General features: G+C 46.5%; 3 protein-coding genes and 1 non-coding gene across 16 annotated transcripts; 1 reads left to right on the top strand and 3 right to left on the bottom strand.

Annotated features, from left to right (window-relative positions):
• Positions 1-2: 2 nt before the first annotated feature.
• On the bottom strand, positions 3-2,830 carry enkd1 (enkurin domain containing 1). 2 transcript variants are annotated; one of them, XM_085908903.1, is made up of 8 exons: positions 2,601-2,830; positions 2,414-2,514; positions 2,047-2,259; positions 1,729-1,892; positions 1,453-1,596; positions 1,099-1,232; positions 889-1,025; positions 3-750 (listed from the first exon to the last, which is right to left on the bottom strand). In XM_085908903.1, the coding sequence occupies exons 2-8, from the start codon at positions 2,496-2,498 to the stop codon at positions 590-592; spliced, it is 1,038 nt and encodes a 345-aa protein (XP_085765029.1). In that variant the 5' UTR covers positions 2,499-2,514; positions 2,601-2,830; the 3' UTR covers positions 3-589. The 2 variants fall into 2 exon arrangements, with proteins under 2 accessions (XP_085765029.1, XP_085765028.1); XM_085908902.1 differs by having other exon boundaries at positions 2,414-2,829.
• On the top strand, positions 2,633-8,032 carry vdac3 (voltage-dependent anion channel 3). 5 transcript variants are annotated; one of them, XM_085908926.1, is made up of 10 exons: positions 2,682-2,783; positions 4,867-4,957; positions 5,677-5,751; positions 5,834-5,883; positions 6,354-6,506; positions 6,565-6,617; positions 6,762-6,992; positions 7,070-7,220; positions 7,287-7,344; positions 7,424-8,032. In XM_085908926.1, exons 1-10 carry the CDS (start codon positions 2,766-2,768, stop codon positions 7,513-7,515), a joined length of 972 nt encoding a protein of 323 aa, XP_085765052.1. In that variant the 5' UTR covers positions 2,682-2,765; the 3' UTR covers positions 7,516-8,032. The 5 variants fall into 5 exon arrangements, with proteins under 5 accessions (XP_085765055.1, XP_085765052.1, XP_085765051.1 ...); XM_085908929.1 differs by having other exon boundaries at positions 2,633-2,783; positions 4,865-4,957; positions 6,354-6,617; XM_085908925.1 differs by lacking the exons at positions 2,682-2,783; positions 4,867-4,957 and adding an exon at positions 3,472-3,557.
• On the bottom strand, positions 7,983-19,601 carry ikbkb (inhibitor of nuclear factor kappa B kinase subunit beta). Of its 8 annotated transcripts, none has more exons than XM_085908876.1 (22): positions 19,534-19,601; positions 18,660-18,797; positions 17,682-17,816; positions 15,920-16,040; positions 15,268-15,337; positions 14,454-14,542; positions 13,431-13,520; positions 13,234-13,358; positions 12,731-12,838; positions 12,531-12,660; positions 11,899-12,093; positions 11,710-11,824; positions 11,420-11,543; positions 11,193-11,344; positions 10,658-10,719; positions 10,481-10,581; positions 10,371-10,420; positions 10,194-10,293; positions 9,772-9,919; positions 9,593-9,690; positions 9,409-9,502; positions 7,983-8,376 (listed from the first exon to the last, which is right to left on the bottom strand). In XM_085908876.1, the coding sequence occupies exons 2-22, from the start codon at positions 18,680-18,682 to the stop codon at positions 8,314-8,316; spliced, it is 2,193 nt and encodes a 730-aa protein (XP_085765002.1). In that variant the 5' UTR covers positions 18,683-18,797; positions 19,534-19,601; the 3' UTR covers positions 7,983-8,313. The 8 variants fall into 8 exon arrangements, with proteins under 8 accessions (XP_085765002.1, XP_085765000.1, XP_085764998.1 ...); XM_085908874.1 differs by having other exon boundaries at positions 17,682-17,776; positions 19,534-19,595; XM_085908872.1 differs by having other exon boundaries at positions 17,682-17,776; positions 19,422-19,579.
• On the bottom strand, positions 10,963-11,045 carry trnas-aga (transfer RNA serine (anticodon AGA)). The gene has a single exon. It is a non-coding gene; the product is annotated as a tRNA-Ser (tRNA).
• Positions 19,602-20,387: the final 786 nt, after the last annotated feature.

Here is a 20,387-nt window from a genome sequence, read left to right on the forward strand (position 1 = left end):
TTTATTATGTTAGTGCTTTTGATACAAAGTGAACATTGCTGATAAAAAAATAAAAAGAAAGGACACGTTTCAAATTGAAATGAAACTTTTTTCCAATTTCTAACCTTGAAATGAAACTTTTTTTCCAATTTCTAACCTTGAAATGAATTTTTTTTCCAATTTCTAACCTTTCATGATCCGAAGAGCTCAGCCACCGTACGAGTACACAATACTATAACTAGCACCAAAGAAATATTCAGAAAGAAAAATGGGAATATTACTGACAAAACGACTTTGAGAGATGTTTGGTTAGAATTTGTATTCCTTTGTAATTAGTCTTCGATGAACCTAATGGCTATACAATATTTACCACAAATGTTTGCAATAGTCATTCTTTCAATATTTGAGAGCACATTACTCTCAACAAGATCAAGTACCAATGTGGATTGTTTTTCTTGTCCTTCTGCGACGGATGGACGGACGGACATAATTTGCCACTTTTTAGGATTAAAAAAAGGATACACTTTTCAGACCCTAGCTCCCGTGATCCAGTGCTATGTTGCATCATTTAACCGTCAAGTCGGATGTCCCGTCTCGTTCTCTTTAGGCATTAGGAATTTGTTTTGACATAAACTTTATCTCTGGAAAAGATTTTGATGGCTTCCTCCAACTCAGAAAGTCTTCTATCAAGACGAGCGCGGCGCAAGCAAACACTCAGAGTGTCTGCTTTGAGAGGAAGCGACAGCAGCTCCGTCACCAGGGCGCGATGGCCTGTGAAAAGAAGAAAGAAAAAAAAAAACAACAACAACATTTGTGCATGACCGAATGATAGGCGGACAATTTAAAACACTTGGAGCCTCCGCATATGCTTTGCGTGTATTTTGAAAACTTGGAGAAGAAAAGCCTTACGCTCTTGCAGCGTCTTCAGAGTTTGCTGCCTTTCGCTGTCGGCCATTAAGGTGTGACCGACAGGAACAGGTGGAATCAGTTTCTTCCTCCTCTCCTCCTCCTCCTCTTTAAGCCACTGCTTCTTCCTCTCCTCTATGCTGTGTGGTGTCGAACAAAAGGTGGTCAGATTGCTGGAAGTTGATTCTTCTTCTACAGTAGAAGATGACTCACTAGTGAGGCACCTGGCCCTTGTTAGCGCTGGGCAGCGTTTTGTCCTGCAGGTTTGTCAGCGACTGGGACCTTTGTATCGTCTGTCCTGCGGCCCGTGCGTTGTACTTGATGAAATCCACGCTCTGGCCTTTCACCTGCAAAGGAATGAGCATTTAGCACACAGCGGCGCTACAGGCAGGAAGGAATTCAACAACAACAACAACAACTCCAGGTGTCGGGTGATTTGGCTAGAGCTGTCTTTACCTCGGTATTTCATATACACAAGCAACAATCGTGATTTCTATCAGATTGAAATGTATCGACACCAACGGTCACATCTCTTCTCCTGTGATGGAAACGATTGGCTTGACTTACTTGCAAATTCTTGTCCTGTTCAGCAGTGCGAGAGTGATGCAAGGGCACAGCGGCAGGGGTAGACTGTGGTCTTGGTGGTACTTTATTTTTGGAGTGACCCTTTAGAAAGTTTTGACACTCTGGTTTCACAGCTGGACTGGTAAGCTGCACAAAACAAAAAGGCTCGATGGATGGATAGATAGATAGTGAGGAGAAGCGGTATAGAAGAAAGATGAGATGGAGACGGAGGGTGCCGTCGTAGCTTTTGAACAGACAGCGCCTGTCACATGTCGTCACCTGTAAATCCACCATGAATTTGGATTGGACATTGCGGTATTTAGTGGAAGTCCACAGAGCTTTGACCGGGACGGTACGAGCCCTCTCAGCTTCCACTTTGCAACGTTTCTGGATTTCCCGAAGTCGCCGGACGTTGTCTTTGTGAAAGTCGAACTCCCGCGCTTCTGAGGGAGGGACAAAAGGCTTCACGGTGGAAATCAAACCAAAGATCCAAATCCAAACAGGGAGTGGAGTGAGTGAGTGAGTGAGTGAGTGAGTGAGTGAGTGAGTGAGTGAGTGAGTGAGCGAGCGAGTGAGCGAGTGAGCGAGTGGGCTTACTTGGTCTGGTAGGAAAACATTCGACTTTCAGGAGTTCCCTTATGACGCCTCTCTGCCCTCGCTCCCGAATGTGGGAGGCGTCGGCGCTGATGCGTGGACGCGGCGCAGAAGCACAGCCGCTGTAGTAGTCAGGGTGCAGAAGAGGATCCGGAGCAAGAGGCCCCGGCAACAGGGTCGACGTAGCGTCTTTGTTTCCCTCTAGGCGACCCAGTGCTGGAAAAACAAAGCACCATCAGAACAAAACTTCCATTTGATGTTTCAGGGAAGCCGTCGCCTTGACAAATGACATGGTCGAGAGTCATCCTAGTTGTATCCGTCCGCCTGTCCAACAAGCATCATCCATCAGTGCGATGCGAGTGCACCCAACCTGAAGCAGGTCTGTTGTAGTAGTGGGGAAATATCGATGGGTCTGGTGGGATTGGTCCACATATTGATGAAGGCCCCTCGCACATTGAAGACCTACCTGTCCTATCATGTACATTCAAAAACAAGATCATGCACGTGAAATACGATGAGTACAACTCATAAACGTCGATCGTTAGAAGCGTCTTTACCGCAATGTGAGCGAGCGGTCGAGCGCAGGATTAACTAACTAACTAACGTGAGCCACGCAGCTTGATGACGTATGTTAGTCTTATCACCATGGCAACGGCTTCACTCCACAAAGGGCTATAAAAGAAGCAACATTTTGCAAGGAGTTTGTATTCATCACGCAAATAATGTTGAGCAAAAACTCCGTAAGTATGATGAGCTGTAACTTGCTAGAAATGTGTGTCTTGTTTTGCAGCTGTTTGTTTGGCCCTCATGGTTGACCTTATTGATTGCGTCATATAAATCCTCCAGCTCTAGTTACAATAGGTTAGACTTGGGCACAACTCATCGGTATTTGGACTCCATTTCATATGATGCATGCGCAAATGAACCCACTGCTGCTCTCCAGCGGTGGAAATCGGTGTGCACGCAGATGAGAAAATAGCGAAAAAGGAATGGCAAATAGGGCCAAAATATTTCTGACTGAACGCAACAACATTTCAGTTGATAACGCAGAAGTTTGTTTCATTTTTGGGGGGATGACGTCATGGATAGCATATGAAGTCATTCTTTAGTAAAAATGACATCACAGAGATTATCTGACGTCACTGTGTTGAATTGGATTGTTTTCGTTTCTTAGAAGCATTTTCAAACCAATCAACAAGAATGAAATATTGATGAATCATAACAATCCCCTACTTGACAAATTCTGTTATTCACCATGTATAAAATCAAGCAGAATTCAATCCATTTTTATGCAGCACTTTCACACCAGTTTTGGCCCTAATAAATCGATGGCAATTATGTATTTATCCACAATGTCGTCAATTACACAATGGCGACGCCCACAGCAGAGTTCTGGCGTGCGCTGCGCAACGCGCATGCGCACGCGCGTTGCCCCGAGCCTTCTCCTTGTCCCATCCACCATAGGCGTCTTGTCAAACTCTGCAGTCAGCACCACACATCGCCAGCATTTCAAGGTGAGCACATGTCACGCACGCACGCACGCACAATCATTCCATAATACTTGAAAGTTGCACGCTTTTGTTTGTTTGGTTGTTTTTACTGTCAAAACATCAAGCTGCTCTGTAATACATCACTTTGTTATATTCACCCTGTTGTGTGTCTATTGACATCCACCACTCGAACTCATTTTCGCCTCTATATTGTCCTTAAAAGCCATTTTTCACTTGTCCTAAGACAGAAAGGTCAATAGCTACTACGTGTTAGTTATCTCTTGACACTCCCAGCACCTCCATACAGTCAGTCCATGTTTCTCACATGCAAAGACATCGACAGTGTTGTAACTTAGCGTGCTTAGACTGTTAGGCACTCGAGTAGTTGATGTGCAAGCTTTTAACTGTGCTCCACCTTATCTAAGGCGCACACGTAGCTCCCTTATGTGTGGTTATCAATGATTTTGTGATCTTTTTTGGACAATATACAACGAAAATGTCCCCACGGGGGTTGAAATAGTAAATAGACACTGACGCCACTTAACTGTGTCTTTGGGTCCAAGATATGCAAGTGAACATTTCACCATCTTGCTGTGTGTGTGACCGTGAGCCACCATTATTTATCAGCATCCTGTTGACCTTTGAGCCCTGTCAAGTAGGAATTACACAGATAGCACACGAGGGTCAGATGGTGCACGAGGCTACAATATCAACACACACAAGGACGTTTCAGTCAGTCTCAGTTCTATTCCGCGCTTTGCTAACGCTGAACCTGGAGGGCTCCCCCCCCCCCCCCCCCCCCCCCCATGTGTGTCAGTGTCAGGTTCTCATAGGCACTAAATTTAGAGCGGCCTGAAATGATGAGGTGGGAGGGGCCACCAGACTATCTGGTAATTCCTCTCTGTGGTGAACAATGCCATTTGGGTTCAAGAATCATTTATCTTTAGGTGTTTATTAGTGTGTGAATAGTTCTTTATCACGCCATTGATTGTCGAGCGAAGGAGATGAGTGGCAGGGCACGTATCCGTGAACAGTTCGGGATAGCCATACTGTACGTCTGTCGTAGTAGGCATAAAAATGCGATACTGTGTCAGCTGTGTGGACAAAACATGCGGTTGGATGTGAAAATGTCCCAAATGACAAGGTGTCTTATCACGTTCCCATGTTGTGCCCAAAGTACACAGGCCTTTCTTTGCAACACTGATGCACTCGTGCAATAGGCCACCGACCGCAGCTGCAACAACAAACACTTGCTCCGGAAAAGTTGGAGAAAAAAAAAAGTGTATATACAGTATTTGCTTGTTGTTCCTCCTCCTCACGCTGCGCCAAAGAGGCAATGGTGAAGAAAGGAAAGGGCCGTACAACGCAGCAGCACAAGGCAGGGAACAAAAACCACGCTGCTGCGTGTCATCATGAGGGACACGGTGAGTGCGGGGACACACGGCCCAATCAGCAGGGTCACAAAATATACAGCTGACAAGATTTATATGCAACAACTCAATCAGGGAGAAAGCTTAATGCTTTAGCTCGGTGGTTTCACCATTCCTTATTATCCCATTAGCAAACTGGCTGGCTGGCTGGCTGGCTGGCTGGCTGGCTGGCTGGCTGGCTGGCTGGCTGGATGGCTGGATGGATGGATGGCTGGCTGGATGGATGGCTGACTGGCTGGATGGCTGACTGGCTGGATGGCTGGCTGGATGGATGGCTGACTGGATGGCCAGCCAGGCAGGCAGGCAACAAGCATGGTCGTCAAGCGTGGGAGGAGAAGCCTCACTGGCCTTCATGACGGGCGCAGGCCTCTCCTCCAGATGGCCAGGCTCTTGGCTATTCCTTTGTGCACACTCACAGTGTTTGCAAGCAAATATTTGCTCCAGACACTTTCTCATGATGCCTTTAGTGCATCATCACACGTTTCCAGGAGGCTGCATGCAGTCATCCTTCAATTCCCTAAAGAAGAACGAGATGGACAAGTGGAGGTTGTAAAATGCCCGTTTGCACAACAATAGCTGGAAACAGACGGCGTATCCATGTGTGTTCAAAAGACAAGGCTCCTCCCTCCCTCCCTCCATCTGCTCTTTTTTTGCAGCCTACATGAAAGATATTGTTCTGACTGCACGCCTAACTTGCATGTGTTTCTTCTCAGACACAATGGCCGCCGTCCCTCCTGCATACGCAGACTTGGGGAAGTCTGCCAAAGACATCTTCAACAAGGGTTATGGTAAATAGGAAGCACATTTCATAACTGGTATTGAAGTATAGATATAGCGACAACTGATCTCTTAGCTTGTTTTGATGTCCAGGTTATGGAGTTCTCAAACTTGATGTGAAGACCAAGTCCCAGAATGGTGTCGTAAGTCCCGTTTGGATTTGCTGCAAATCATCGATGCACTTTCATCTATTTTTCGACCATTGTGTTTGCTTTTTTGACCTTTGCATGTGAAAAATACTTGGTGTGCTCTAAAGCGTACGACTTGATCTCGCAAGACATGATATGGACAAAATGATTGTGACAACCCACAGGAATTGAAATTTGACCTAGCCTACTCTGAATGAACAAATCTTGTCAACTTTTGTCCATATAGTTCACGTGGTTGTTGTCCCTTCCATTTTTCCGCCTCTAATGTTGTCATTTCTTCTTTTCTTTCTTCTTCTTTCTTCATTGGATGTCCATATCAGATGGTAAGAAAGTACGCAATGAAACCATGTGTTCTGTCCTTCGCATGTGTTTGATTGGTTCTAGACCGTGCTCTTAAGTCAGCTCATCCAAATGTATTTATTGTCTTCCCTCCCCGATGACAATGCTTTCGTTTTGTCTCACAGGAGTTTGCCACCTCGGGCTCCAGCAACACCAATACGGGCAAGTCGGGCGGCCACTTGGAGGCCAAGTACAAAGTCAGCGAGCTGGGCCTCAGCTTCAGCCAGAAATGGAACACGGACAACACTCTGGCCACAGAAGTCACCCTGCAGGACCAGGTGCCAATCAAATGGCAAACTATCGCGATGGAATTCTAACTCCTTCTCTGGTCTGCAGCTGGCAAAGGGTTTGAAGCTGGGCCTGGAAGCCTCATTTCTACCAAACACAGGGTAAGACCCTCAACTATATGCAATACCAGCCAGCATGAAAAACGATTGCCCCCTCCCTCGTCCTCCTTTTTTTTTTTTTTTCCACATATATGCAAAGAAGTTACAATAGTCTACATATATATAAAAGTGATGCTATGCCTACAGCAAAAAGAGCGGCAAACTGAAGACGGCCTACAAGCGGGATTTTGTCAACATAGGTTGCGACCTGGCGTTGGACATGGCCGGCGGCACCAGCGTTCACAGCGCGGCCGTGGTGGGCTACCAGAGCTGGCTGGCGGGCTACCAGGTGGCGTTCGATACCACCAAGTCCCAGCTCACCGTCAACAACTTTGCTCTGGGATACAAGGCCTCCGACTTCCAGCTCCACACCAGCGTGTGAGTCAAAATGTTGGCTTTTTGACACCCACTTTCGCTCCACTCGCCTTCTGGTCAATTCTGCTCGCCTATTGCAGCAACGACAGTACGGAGTTTACCGGCTCCGTTTATCAAAAGGTGAACAGCAAAACAGAAACTGCCGTCCACCTGGCCTGGACGGCCGGAAGCAACAATCCACTCTTTGGAGTGGGAACCAAATACCAGCTGGATAAGAACGCCTCTCTTTCGGTAAGAAATGACATACCATGATGTCATGGCGTGCCGCTTCCAAGATGTCTTGTGTTCTCCATCCAGGCCAAAGTCAACAACGCCTGCCTTGTTGGAGTAGGATACACACAAACCCTCAGGCCAGGTTGCTTTTAAATACACCACATATGGATGTTGATACCTCCAAAAAAAAAAAAAAGAGTTGATCCCTGCTTTTCCCGCAGGAATCAAGCTAACGCTCTCTGCGCTCATCGACGGGAAAAACCTCAACGGCGGCGGACACAAGATGGGGATGGGCTTCGAGTTGGATGCGTGAAGATGCCCAGAAGAAATGGAAAAGGAAGAAAAGGAAAGAGGCCCATTACGACAATGGCTCCAAGGTCCAAATCCCTGGCGTGGAGTTTCAATGCAATAGCGTTCAAGCAGATTGACACGCTGCTCACTTTGTGCTATTCGAATACAACATAGGGAAGGAAGATTGTGGCCACTTTGCTTTTGCGGCTCAATAGTCTATCATCCAATTGAATGGGAGTCGGAAATGACACAATCAAACTGATTTGGTTTCTGTAAGATCGGACTCCTTTTCAAATGGGGTTTTGTTGAGGAAAAAGGCAACGTTTCATACTTTTCCTGCCAAACAATAAAAATGTCACGTCCAAGTGAGCAAATGGACCTTGAAGCCCATTTCACCCCAGTGGTGGCGGAAAGGTCTAAACCTCTTCAAACAGTCAACATTTCACTTGATCTGTGTCTGTGTGTAGCTTTATAGAAGAAGTCAAAATGTCAAACTGACTTTTTATTTAATCAGTGGAATAAACAAAACATGGAGAAAATGATGACTGTTTGCTTTTGTACATCATGACATGAAGAGGAAAAAGGTTGAAAAGATATCACTGTCAATGTAGAATGGGATGAGTTATGCAATTAGCACTTTCCCTGCCTGAGGTGATCCTGTTCAGTTGCAAACTCTCATCCGTGACAAACCCACACAATCAGCCAGACACTTTCATCCGCACATTGAACATCTAATGAGAGACAATTCTGCTGCATGCTTCCTTCCATCAATGTGTATTTTGCCCTGATATCCACAAAGTGGCAGCAAGTGGATGGAAAACTAAGAGAGATCTCTGGAGAAGCTGTTGCTCCCTTGCAGCCACGTCCATTCACTCAGCATCTGCTACACAAAATGCAAAATCGAGTGAGAACACAAAAGACACTCTCGACTCGCGCGCGGTTCTGGACCCCTCCCACCTTACAATCGAAGAAAGTAAGTGTGCTGTTGAGGCCATGGACTTGAAATCCGTCGGGGTCTCCCCTCGCAGGTTCCAATCCTGCCGGCGACGGATATACTAGGCCGTGGACAACACAAGTGTCGCTTGCTGTACACAGCACAAATTTCACCTTTACGGTCTTTCTATTCGAAAAGGGAACCTTTATTATTTCTCTATTTATTTATTTGGGTTATTTGCTTATTACTCATTCGTTGGCTCTTGTCTGTTCGTTTTTACTCTTTGTGCTATTTGATGTGAGTGTTGTGTACCGTGTCTAGTCACCGTGGGACGGTGGGAAACGTCATTTCCATCTCTTTGTGTGCCTTGGCATGTGGAGAAATTGACAATAAAGCGGACTTTGGCTTTGTCGGCAGGATTGGAACCTGCGCCGGGAGACCCCGAAGTTTCAAGAAACTAATATTGATCAACAATAAACGTTTTTTTTTTCAAATAGGAGTGACTTTCAATCTTCCACAAATTTACTGTAAAGCACATGCAGTCCATCGCCTTGACCGCTCGGCCACGCTCGAGCGAGCGCGCGGTCATTTTATCAGGACGGCCGATTTCCAGCACCCTGGACAAAATGTTGGAATGACTGAGCGGTAAAAACAACTTCTGTGCTTTAGAAGAGAACCTCGACGATGTTCACTAGACTGTTTTTTTTGTTTTTTTTTTACCAAAGGTAAGGCCATCCCATCATCAAAATGTCACAAATAGCTTTTCTTTTAACGCTACGTCATTCTACAGCAAAATTGGAACCGTTGTCGGCAGGATTGGAACCTGCGCGGGGAGATTTCGAGTCCATCGCCTTAACCGCTCGCTCCCCGACGCGCAGCTGCCGGTTTATCAGGACAGAGCAAACCCAGGTTGCAGCTTGAGAAAGTAAAAGCTGTCCCAAAGGAAATTCAATTCAATTGAAAAAAAAAAAAAGCTCCTACCTCCATGTTGCTCTCAGACTCCTGGATGGTGTCATGCAGCAAACTTTGCAGTCGACTCTCGAATGTTCTGCTCTCCTCCACCAGAGACTCATCCCTGGGCAGACAAAAAAGAAGATATTGACAGTGACTTCAAGAGAATAACAAGCTTCACGTCTTCAGAGCATCTGCCGAAGACTGTACTCACAACTGCTGTAAACTGTGTCGGGAGGTGGTTAGAGGCGGCACAGAAGAAGGCGTCCGGCATCCGTCGGGACTCCCGCTTACCGGGCTTCGGACCTTACTCTACGGGAAGTCACCCAAATGGCCGAGTCAGTTCATTTCAAAGAAGCCACCTTGATCTTCTCAATCCAATTCCTCACTCACACAGGCCACTTTGAGGAGGTTCCACAGTTCCCTTTGGCGCCTCTCCTGCAGACCCATCAGGACTTGTTCACTCTCAGCCATCTCCTGCACCACGCCTTCCACCTTGGGAAGCAGATCCATGACGCGCTGACGACAAACGCCCGTCTTACTGCAAGAATTCAACCAGCAAAGAGCGTCGATTCCTTCGGATCTTTTTTCTCTCTTTTTTTAAGGCAAAATGTTCTTCCTTTGATCTTGCTCCAAAACGTAGGAACACTCTCTGCAGGACATTAAGACTCGGTTCGGGGGTTGCTTAGGAACTGCTAGGAACTGCTTAGTTAAGGGCCGCAATGAAAGACCAAGGAAAGCGATTGCAGTACACTTGACAAAACATTCACGATAGATGTTTCAGCAACTTCATATGCTCTGAAGCGGATCAGTACCTGAGGTGTGTATAGAAGTCTCGAAGCTTCTTCTCATAGAACTGCACCGCCTGTACCACCAGACGCGAGATTTCCTGACCATCCCCTGAACAACGCTGCTCTGGGTGCCAGATGGAAAGTTTCATTTCATGAGGAGACAAACAAGTTCTCAAAGATGCATGAAGAATCCAACCAAACCTTTGGGTTTCTCTCTCAGCTTGCGCAGCATTTCCATGGCCTTTCCTTCACTAATAGAAAAACAGGTCAACTGTTGTGTTAAACATTCAATTCATTGAGATGGGACTCACAGTGTGTCCAAAGCCTCGCCGCTCCTCCACGGCTGACGCTGAACATCCAGAATGTCTTGTTGCAGGTGCATCATCTCCTCCTCAAGTTCACTTACTTTGGGCTGCACACACACACACACGCGCGCAAAAGCATGGGTCACTTTAAAAACAAGTACACACACACACACACTTTTGTACCTGACCACAGCTGCTGGCAGTCTGCTCCATTTCTCTCCACACTCCCAGCAGTTTGTCGGAAGCTAAAGAATGGAAAGAATTCCTTCTTTATTTTTGTCATTAGATGAAAAATGCAATGTTTTGACCAGAGCTGTGTAAAATACAAAAGCAGCGTCATGGTCAGCAGGACCCCGATGGATTTCTAGTCCATCGCCTTAACCGCTCGGCCACAACTCCCATTGCGGCGTAGGGCAAGGTCCTCACATTGTCAAAATGCACGTGGCGGGCGAGACGGAAACCCCATTCTAATACAAAACATAATTCATTGTTGGCTGGCAGGATTTGAACCTACCCGGGGAGACCCCAATGGATTTCTAGTCCATCGCCTTAACCGCTCGGCCACAACGACACACCCGCCCCAAATACGTGGACTTGAAATCCATCCATCTATCTTGGCTGCTGATTGTACTTTAGTCTATTTTTCAAAATGCATCCAAATTCAATGAATTCAATGATCTGTTCCCATTCAGAGAACCAGAGTTAACGCGGTACCAACCAATTCCAGTGGCGGTCTGCTCCTGGTATTTGTCCATGTCTACATGAAGGCTGGTGGTGAAGAAGTCCAGCTTGGCCACGAGTCTCTGGTGCATGGACACCATCTCGTTCTTCTGCTTGGACAGGGATGAGTTGTGTCTCAGCAAGCTCATGCTGGGAGGAAAATATTGGCATTTTTGAATCACGTCCACACGTACGTGTGCGTGCGTGGGTGCGTGCGTTTTCTACATGGCTGCTTTCTGTCCCTGCTGCAGCCTCTGCCATTCCTCCTTCAGGGAGCGGATGGTGTGCCACGCCTGGCCACAAGTCCTCCTCAGAGGGCTGTAAGGCAGAATGTGCTTTGGATCCTTTTCTGGTGAAGAAGAAGACTACAATCATTTTAACATGAATAACAATCATAAAATCGAGTCATCAAAGTGTGGGGGAGTCATTTTGTAAATTTCAAATTGATTGTCAAACGGTGACACTCAGACTAAAATACATTTGAATTCCAACATAAGGAGGAGAAAGACCCTCACGGATAAAAATGATGTTTTCAGGGAGGACGCGGGGAGTCAACGGTGGCTCATAACTACAAGATGAGCGATCAAAGAGGAAAACGAGAGGAAAGTCTGTCCGCCGCCCATCGATTTCCTGCACATATGAGATTTGAGACATGACTTTTTTTTTTCACGAGGGAACGATCGGATATGAGGCGTCGCGGTTACGGTGTAATCGACGGCGCACTGCGCGGCCGGCCCGTGAGGCTCCAAGGCCGAGCCGGCCTCCAGCAGCAACTCCTGCTGGGCCGCGGGGATGCCGGTTTGGTCGGCAATTCTCTTCTGCAGCTCGCCCACCGTCTCGTCATCTGCCACGGCGTACCTCGAGATCTTGGCGGTGGTCATGTTTAAAACCTGAACCATCTGCGAAGAATAGAGACAGAGCATAAATGAAACTTGAATGAGTTGAGAGAAGCGCTGTGCAAAACAGTCAATATGATTGGAACCCACTGCAACATTGAACTTTGACATGACAATGACAACTGAGAAATATATCGGAAAAAGTGAACCGTCGAACCCATATGAGGCACATTCAATGAGGTCAACAGGCAAGGCCAATTTAGCATAATGCTAACGTTAGCGCAAGTCAGTTGGGCAGTGGCAGCAGGAGGACTTCAACTTAACATGAAATGGCAATGTCAAAGATAAATAAGTCAAGAAATAAAATGGCAATGCCACCCACCTCTCACGGACCCCCCCCAAAAAAAAAAACTTGGACAGGTAGTAAATCTCTCTTTCATCGCTTGACAACGTCACTCTCTCTCTCCGAAGACGATACAATGAATGTGATTGACTCTCACTTTGAGCTGCAGAATAAGTTCCAGCTGGGAGAAGCAATTGCTGGCCGTGGCGTCGGGCTCTTTGCCTCTTTCTTGCGGAGACCACTTGAGCATCAGCCGCAGCCACCTCTCCAGCTTCTCGGCGAGAAGACTGTCGCATACACCAAAAGGTGACGAGTACGGGGGCCGCCGGCTCATGTTGCTCAAGTGACGCGACTCACCTGTTGAGGTTGTTGGGCTGAGGGAGCTGTTTGGAGAAGCGGACCACCCCGGAGAGGTCCTCGTAGACCACAATGTCGCTGTCCTGTTTCAGACGCAGTTTATTGTGCCTGAAAGAAGAAAAGCTTAGCTGATTGATGGCTTCACTGTCATTCACCGTTCTTATGGGCAAGATACAATGCAGGGTGAAAATATTCTAAAATGCGACTCGTACTGTGTTTTGTGAGGATATATTAAGGTAGACTAGAACCAAAAGGGAATTTGCACGACCGGAAGTGTGACTTTGAAACAATGGCCGGCCGGCTGGTTTTCCTGCTTGCAACCCAAACATGCCCCTCGGATTTGATATCTTTGATTCAGAATAACAGAGAAGGATGAGAGCCATTGATGTTGGCGCAACACACGTATCCTGTCATTCTTCACGTCCAAGACTTTGCTTTATTTATGCAACTGCTGCAGAGGTTGAGAAAGCTCTGGAAAGAGCTTTTATTTTGTTTGTTTTTACCAAAGAACGGGTTGCCAGGTTGGCAAAAAAGGCCGAAATCCCGTGATGCACTCAAACACCAAGGTCCCGAAGCTCCAGTAGTCCACGGCGACCGTGTACTTCTTCCTCTCCATCAGCTCGGGAGCCTGACGGATAAGAACGGCAGAGGAGGTCAGCGGCAGGCAGATGGTGACGCTCGTACAACGTGTCTGACTGACCAAGTACTGCAGCGTTCCCACAAAGGAGGTGCAAAGGCTGCTCTGGTCCAGCTCCTTAGCGTAGCCGAGGTCAATGATCTTGTGGATTAACTTAAACAGAGGGGGGGGGAGAGCAGTTCTGAATTAACTACTTAAACCACATGTGGATTTTGTTTTGGTTTTCTCTTCCTGTCTGTTTCTCATGTGCTTCACCTGTATCCAATTTCCCTTTTAATATCCTTTTGGTGGTCATTCTCACATTGCCTGGAATTGATTGGCCTATCCGGGCTGCCTTGTCGTGATTGAAAATAGGAGATTTCGGATTTGTCCACTGCACGACAATCTAAATCTGTCTTCGTGTTCGGAATTCTATCATATTGTTCCGTGTAAGACGTTTCCCTTTTGCATCTTGTTCAATTAGTTCTACAGTAAATAATGTCAATAGAATCAATTTGCTCGTGAAACATTCTACAGGTAAAGTGCACACACAAAAAAGGCCAAGACTGTGAGGTCAGCTGATACCGAGATACAGATGGACGTCATTGTAAACCATTTCCGATGATAGGACTTAAGATGGCTTTTTGAAACCTTCGGCTAACTCGCCGTTTGTTTGAAAATCTTTTCGAATAAATCGTCAAGCGACAGGTGGTGCTAAAACTCTATCACGATTAAAAGTGCCATTAGGAAATGGATTCGAAATCGTCGGCGTGACTGTGAAGTGACATGAACAAACTCGTCTTACCTTAAGGATTAGGACGAACCGATCGAGTTCTCGAAAATGTTTGAACATCCACCAGATGGAGGATTACATGTGAAGGATGGTTATGTAACCGTAATAAAAAATGGAATAATAAGGTCCAGACCCGAAAAGTGCAAGGATCAATTGTGGGATTTGGTTTTCCGTCATAAAGTCAAACTCAAGTTTAGAGTGGAAAGCTTTTGGTAAAAGTCAAACTAAAGTTTAGAGTGGAAAGCTTTTGGTAACCAAAATGTCAAAAGGCCAAGATGTGAACACGGTTTGGTTGGGGCATATTTGTCACTCACCCGCTTCTCTCCCTGCTGCAGCACAATATTTTCGGGTTTCAAATCTCGGTGGATGATTCGCTTCTCGTGGAGATAGGTCAGAGCCGAGGCTACGGGGAAGAGAAAAAGAAAAGCAAAATGCCCACCGCCAATTTAGGAGAAACACATTTCTAGGAAGTGGACTTTTGATCAGGCCTGTTTGGGCTTAGCCAAAACACGTAAGGAAAAGCATTTTCTATCCATTCTCATTTTCACAACATGTGTCCAAACCCAGAAAACAGGAGAGGGCTGGCTGATGTTCGCTATACCAACCTGAGTAATTCTAATTCCCCAAATCCAATCAGAATACTAAAGCAAGCATCCACTTGGCTTCAAAACTGTTTACCGGAAACATGTGCGTCAGTGAGTGAGTCGAGGGACATTAGAAAGAAACGCCCACCGTGTTTATTCTAGGCGCGCTGACGTGTGTGCGTGCGCGTTACGCTCCAAATGACCAACGCCATACATATGCGAGTTGTCAAAATTGTATCCGATGGGGGGGGGGGGGGGGGGGCGAGAGAGAGCGAGAGAGAGCGAGAGCGAGCGAGAGAGCGCGAGAAGCGCCGCATGTTACACGGAGCGCTGGTACGTTGCGAAAGTCGGCTGACGTACGCTTCTGGCCCTGTGTGAGCTGTCGCCATGGTGACTAAACGCTGCGGTCGGTCCAGTGTCAGCGGTGACATCATGACACAGGCCAAAGGTCCCTGAATATCGAAAAGGAATCATCCCGCCAGCTCACTCGGACACATAACGGATGGAACAATAGTTTCACCAAAGTCACCTTGGTGATACTCACAAATGTCGCACAAGAGAATCAAAACGGAGCCCTCGCGCATTCCGCAGCAGTTGTCCAAGAGGTTCAGATACTGCAAAGAGAAGAGAGTCACCGGCACGTCAAATGAACGGGTCCTCCTGGTGATTTAGAGCGTGTCCTCATTTCAGAGAATTTTCCATCCATTAAGTACATTGCGTCGGCGCACGGGCTCAAAGTTGTTGATTTTGGTTTTGTGCAGAGATCAGAAAAGGATTTATGAGACATTTGAACGATCATTGCTGGAGAGCTGACAAAAATAAAAAGGATGCGAGGGAGTCTGCGGTTCATGATGACGGCTATTTGGTTTGGTCTGCTTTCAATATGCGCCCAGACTTTTTGGGTTTCAAATGAAAAGAGCAAAACATGCTTGAAATTCACCGACACAAACAAATTCCTAAAGTCAAATAACTCCTTGGGGGGGCTATTGAGACACCATGCAGCGGATGGTTTTATCTCCATAAGGTGCCTTTCCATTCAACTTGATATTCCTTTTCTTAAGTACTGCATGGTCCGGCCCTCACACTTTATTTGTAATCAATGAAGTGCAATTAGACAAATATGAGAGTTTGCTGACTGGGCGGACACCAAAGTTGCTTTATTTTGATTGATTTTATGACTTCATATTTCCTTTCACCTTTCTCAGATCTCCTCCTTGGCAATATTCCATGGCCAGCAGCGGCAGGGTGTTGGTGGCCACGAGTTTTTGCATCCCCTCGGGAACTTCCCTCGCCGCCACCACGTTGACATGATCCAACCTGAGTGCGGTGAAATCCTTGGGGTAAGGGACAAGAACGGACTACAGAATACCATAGAAAAAAAGACATCTAATTGAGCAATCCACCTCTAGTATTTAGCACAACAGGCAATCGCATTTCACGCTCGCCCCCAGGCTCGGAGACACGCAACGAATGCCTCGTGAGTGAGTCATCACTTGGCAACGACGGCCAAGGAAAACGCCCTTTGAACGGGAAGAACATTTGAGCGGCACCGGTTTGGGGCGGGGCCGCTCTCTGACTCCGACAATACCGAACCCCCGAAAAAATGACTGATGAGTGTGCAAGGATGCAAAGTGATCATTGACTCACGGTGAAGCGAGTCTAGAAAGTTTCCTCGAGGCTGCGAGGAGGTTTGACCTTCTTTCCATATTCAATTGTTTGCTGTTTGTCTATTGGGCTGTCATTGCCACCACCTCACTGGATACATTGGTAACTCCAGCCAGCACTCGGCCTGGCGCTATATAAAAAAGGAAAAACAAAACAAACCAAAAAAAACAAAAAAAACAAAACAAGATAAGAAACTCCAGTTGATCCACTCCAGCCACAAGAGTTTGGAACTCTCATGTCATCGGAGCTTGAGGCTGGCTGCACTACTAGGACCGAGGCAGACGTGTTCATTTGTCAAATGACCAAACACTTTGAACAAACCTGCTGCTTTCACAAAAACATGACCTCGTTCGTGTACGTCGTGTTTAAAATAAACATCTCCCTGACGTAGCGGGCACCATAAGCCGTTAAGATCGCAAAAACACGCATGCAGACCATTGCGGTGTGATTATATAATAGCACGCTCCGACAATATTTGTCACGGCGTGGGTCGAGAGGTCTGCGGTGTGCTTGTCTGAGAACAACACGCTTGTTAAATTGAAATGTTTTCAGGGTCACATTTGAACTGGCACACACGTCTGACTTGTTAAGAAAAGAAACAGAAGAGCGTGATGACATTAAAGTGGAGCACAACGAGGAGGTGGCACTTTATTGTGTCAGAAATAACTACCTTGAGTCCACAAAAGTCTTATTATTACATGCCCCGCGCCATTCAAACTATTTCAGGATAGCGGGTTTGAGAAAACAGAGATGGGGGTGGAACGCTCAAATGTCAAACATGTCACGGAATGCCTTGCAGTGAGTCAAAACAAACTCAAGTATCTTATTTACGGTTGTTTTTTTTGTTTTTGTTTTACTCATACATAGCTCTGGGCAAAAAAAAAAAAAAAAAAACAGACGACAGAGTGGTAAAAATAAAGAAGGAAAAATCCCTGATTTCGTCAAGACAAGTTGGTACAGCTAACTGGCTAAAACTAACACTCGACAGGGAATGATGCAGAAACAAACACATCCAGACAATTGAACAAGATTCTTAGGAATATTATGACTGCACCAAACCGTACAGTAGTTGTGAAACTCTTTTTTCGTTTGTCAGCAGGCCTGTATTCTACTGCCGCCCAGTGGTCAACACAGGCGCATCGGGAGGAGCATTCTTTCTATTCTATTTCATTAAGTGCTTGCAATAAGTTTCTCTTAAGCATAAGATGATTGAGTGTAGACAAGTAAAAGATTGTTGTTAGTCATATTTGTGTTTGTTTCTTTGCAGAGGGAGGGAGGGAGGGAGGGACTGACCTCTTCATGATTTGGATCTCCAGACACCATCTCTCTTTGTTTCGCTCACTCAGCTCCTGGCGGCACTGCTTGATTGCAATCTGCTCCTCTGTATCCTTCCAACCCAATAAAAGCACGGCATCGTTAAAAGAGAGACTGCAATGAAGAAAAGACCAAACTCTTAAAGCGTTTGGAACCATGCATTATTCATAACAGAAGATGAAAGTAGAAACGTTTTAAAAGGCCATTTCTCATTTTCAGATCAACGTGCATTACGGGCAGAGACGCGACAACATACAACCGCTACGTAGCTAGCGTACAGCCATGAGCAACACAAGTGACCATATCTCCATCCCTCTTTCTCATGACATCATCACGCTCAAACGGCTGCCCGTAACTTGACCTGACCCGCCTCCTAGTAATAACAACCCCCAGCATACGGGAAGAAGCATCATCAGCGGTGTTCGACCAACTTCCTGCATTGTCCTTGGAAATCAATGTTGGACATGACCAACACAAGAGCTGCATCAAAATGTCTCTCAATACTCAATTGATGGATCATGTCAAAGCTAGGATGTATGTTTTGAAATGTTCCAGAATGTTATACACCTCCGTGAAAACAAACAAGCAGCGCTGCGGTAAGGTCTGAAGCATGTTATTTATTCAAACCGTACAAAGAGTTTATTTGAAGTAAGACATTCTCGTATCAACGCACAATATACACACCCGCAGGTGACTAACACAAACGAAACACAGTCATGACGAAAGGAAGCGGAAGAGAGCGTGCACTCACACTTCCTTCCATCGTGCTCTCATTTTATGACTACACTGATTTCAATCACACTGTAAACCCAAAGAGGAAAGCTCATGTAGAAATGATCTCGCCGGAACGGAGCGTTTTAACAAGCATACCGACGTCAGCCCACGGCTCGACAGCCGCGTACCTAACGTCATGGCCGTCCGCGTATACGATCTATGGAGACGATGAAGATGCTTCACCTTATTTTGCCATCTGGTAACATTGCCAAAGCCTCCCGTGCCCAGACGCTCCTTCATTTCCCAGGGTCCACAGCTCTGTGGCTGATGAAGGGGGACACGGTTCATGGCCAAAACCAGGACTCCTCCAATGGGTCGCAACTGTGGGGCAAAAGAAAGGCTGCTGTTAAATGGCCTCCTACACAGATTCATGTGTAATCCTGCCACTGGAGATGCTCTGGTGACAAAGCCTCACTCAAGTCCAAACACATCATGGACGACGGTATGACATTTCCCATTGTCCAGGTAGCTGGAAATATGTGACGTCAATCATGTCCAATGTCTGCAAAGCAGTGCTTCTCAAAATGGCTGCACATGAAACCAGACAGTATTACTCTTTGGAAACTACAACCAACGTATGGAAGGAATAACGAGCCACTTTGCAAGTTGACAGACAAAATGTCCGAACATATGTGGCTGTCGAGATTCTTTTGTGTTTGATGGAGGCGAATACGTGAAGCAAAAAAGTGAAAGTGGCGCTGAACAGTAAGTGAGCAACAGGTAAGAAATGACAATGAACATTTCTATCACTTTAGACCGCGAGAAGGACAATATAGCAGCATGTGATTCGTTTCAGAAAAAGCGACGTACGTGCATGTGTTGTTGTTACAGGATTGCAAAACGTTTCCGGCGGGCGGGCGAACGGGCGGGCGAGCGAGCGAACGGGCGGGCGGGCGAGCACACACTCAAAGTTATGGACGGACGATGGGACACGATGCCTACTACCTGTTGCCTGGTAAATCTGCGCCTCGAAGACTCTTCAAACGTGTCCAAATAAATAGATAGAAAGATAGACAGACACACAGATAGATATAGCCGGTGTTTTTATTTGACTTACGGCATTGAAAAATCTCCAGCAAAGTTTCACTTCCTGATTGGGAGAGTTCCTGTAGACCTGCAGACTCCGCCCACACGGGGGCAGTCACGTGAGCTGTGCCAAAAATGGAGTGTCAAACTTTTTTTTTCTTTTTTTTTAATATTTTTTTTATCGTGGGCAATTTTCATCAGAGGGTTGTCATGACTGCAAAAACTATATCAATGTAAAGTCACCTGATCATTTCATTATATATACACAGCAATCATTGATTGTTTATATATGTAATATGTTGATGGGAATAATTGACACTTACTGAACAGACTACACTTGAGTCAATCTGCCAATTGTCCTTCCATATGAGAACTTCATGAAACCACAAAAATGAAGACAGCTACATAACCACCACACCCTCCCTCTATTGCGACACAGTTTCGTAGCCTGCAGAGAATGTTCAACTGTAATAACTCATGTTCAACAAATTAAGTCCAAATGATAAGCCTGCTATCTATTGTGGCGCCTGCGTGGCTGCCTGGCTGCCTGCCTGCCTGCGTGGCTGCGTGGCTGCCTGCGTGGCTGCGTGGCTGCCTGCGTGGCTGCGTGGCTGCGTGGCTGCCTACCTGCGTGGCTGCGTGGCTGCCTGCCTGCGTGGCTGCCTGCGTGGCTGCCTGCGTGGCTGCCTGCGTGGCTGGCTGCATGGCTGCCTGACTGCGTGGCTGCGTGGCTGCCTGCCTGCGTGGCTGCCTGCCTGCGTGGCTGCCTGCCTGCGTGGCTCCCTGCCTGCCTGCCTGCCTGCATACATTCCATCTGCCAACATAAATGCTTATCATGAAGAGGGAGTGCTAATTTAACACAGATGGAAACAAACCATCACACAG

The sequence above is a fragment of the Syngnathus leptorhynchus genome, chromosome 4 (genome assembly GCF_054491065.1).
Source record: "Syngnathus leptorhynchus isolate UIUO chromosome 4, UIUO_Slep, whole genome shotgun sequence".
Classification (NCBI taxonomy): Eukaryota; Metazoa; Chordata; class Actinopteri; order Syngnathiformes; family Syngnathidae; genus Syngnathus; species Syngnathus leptorhynchus.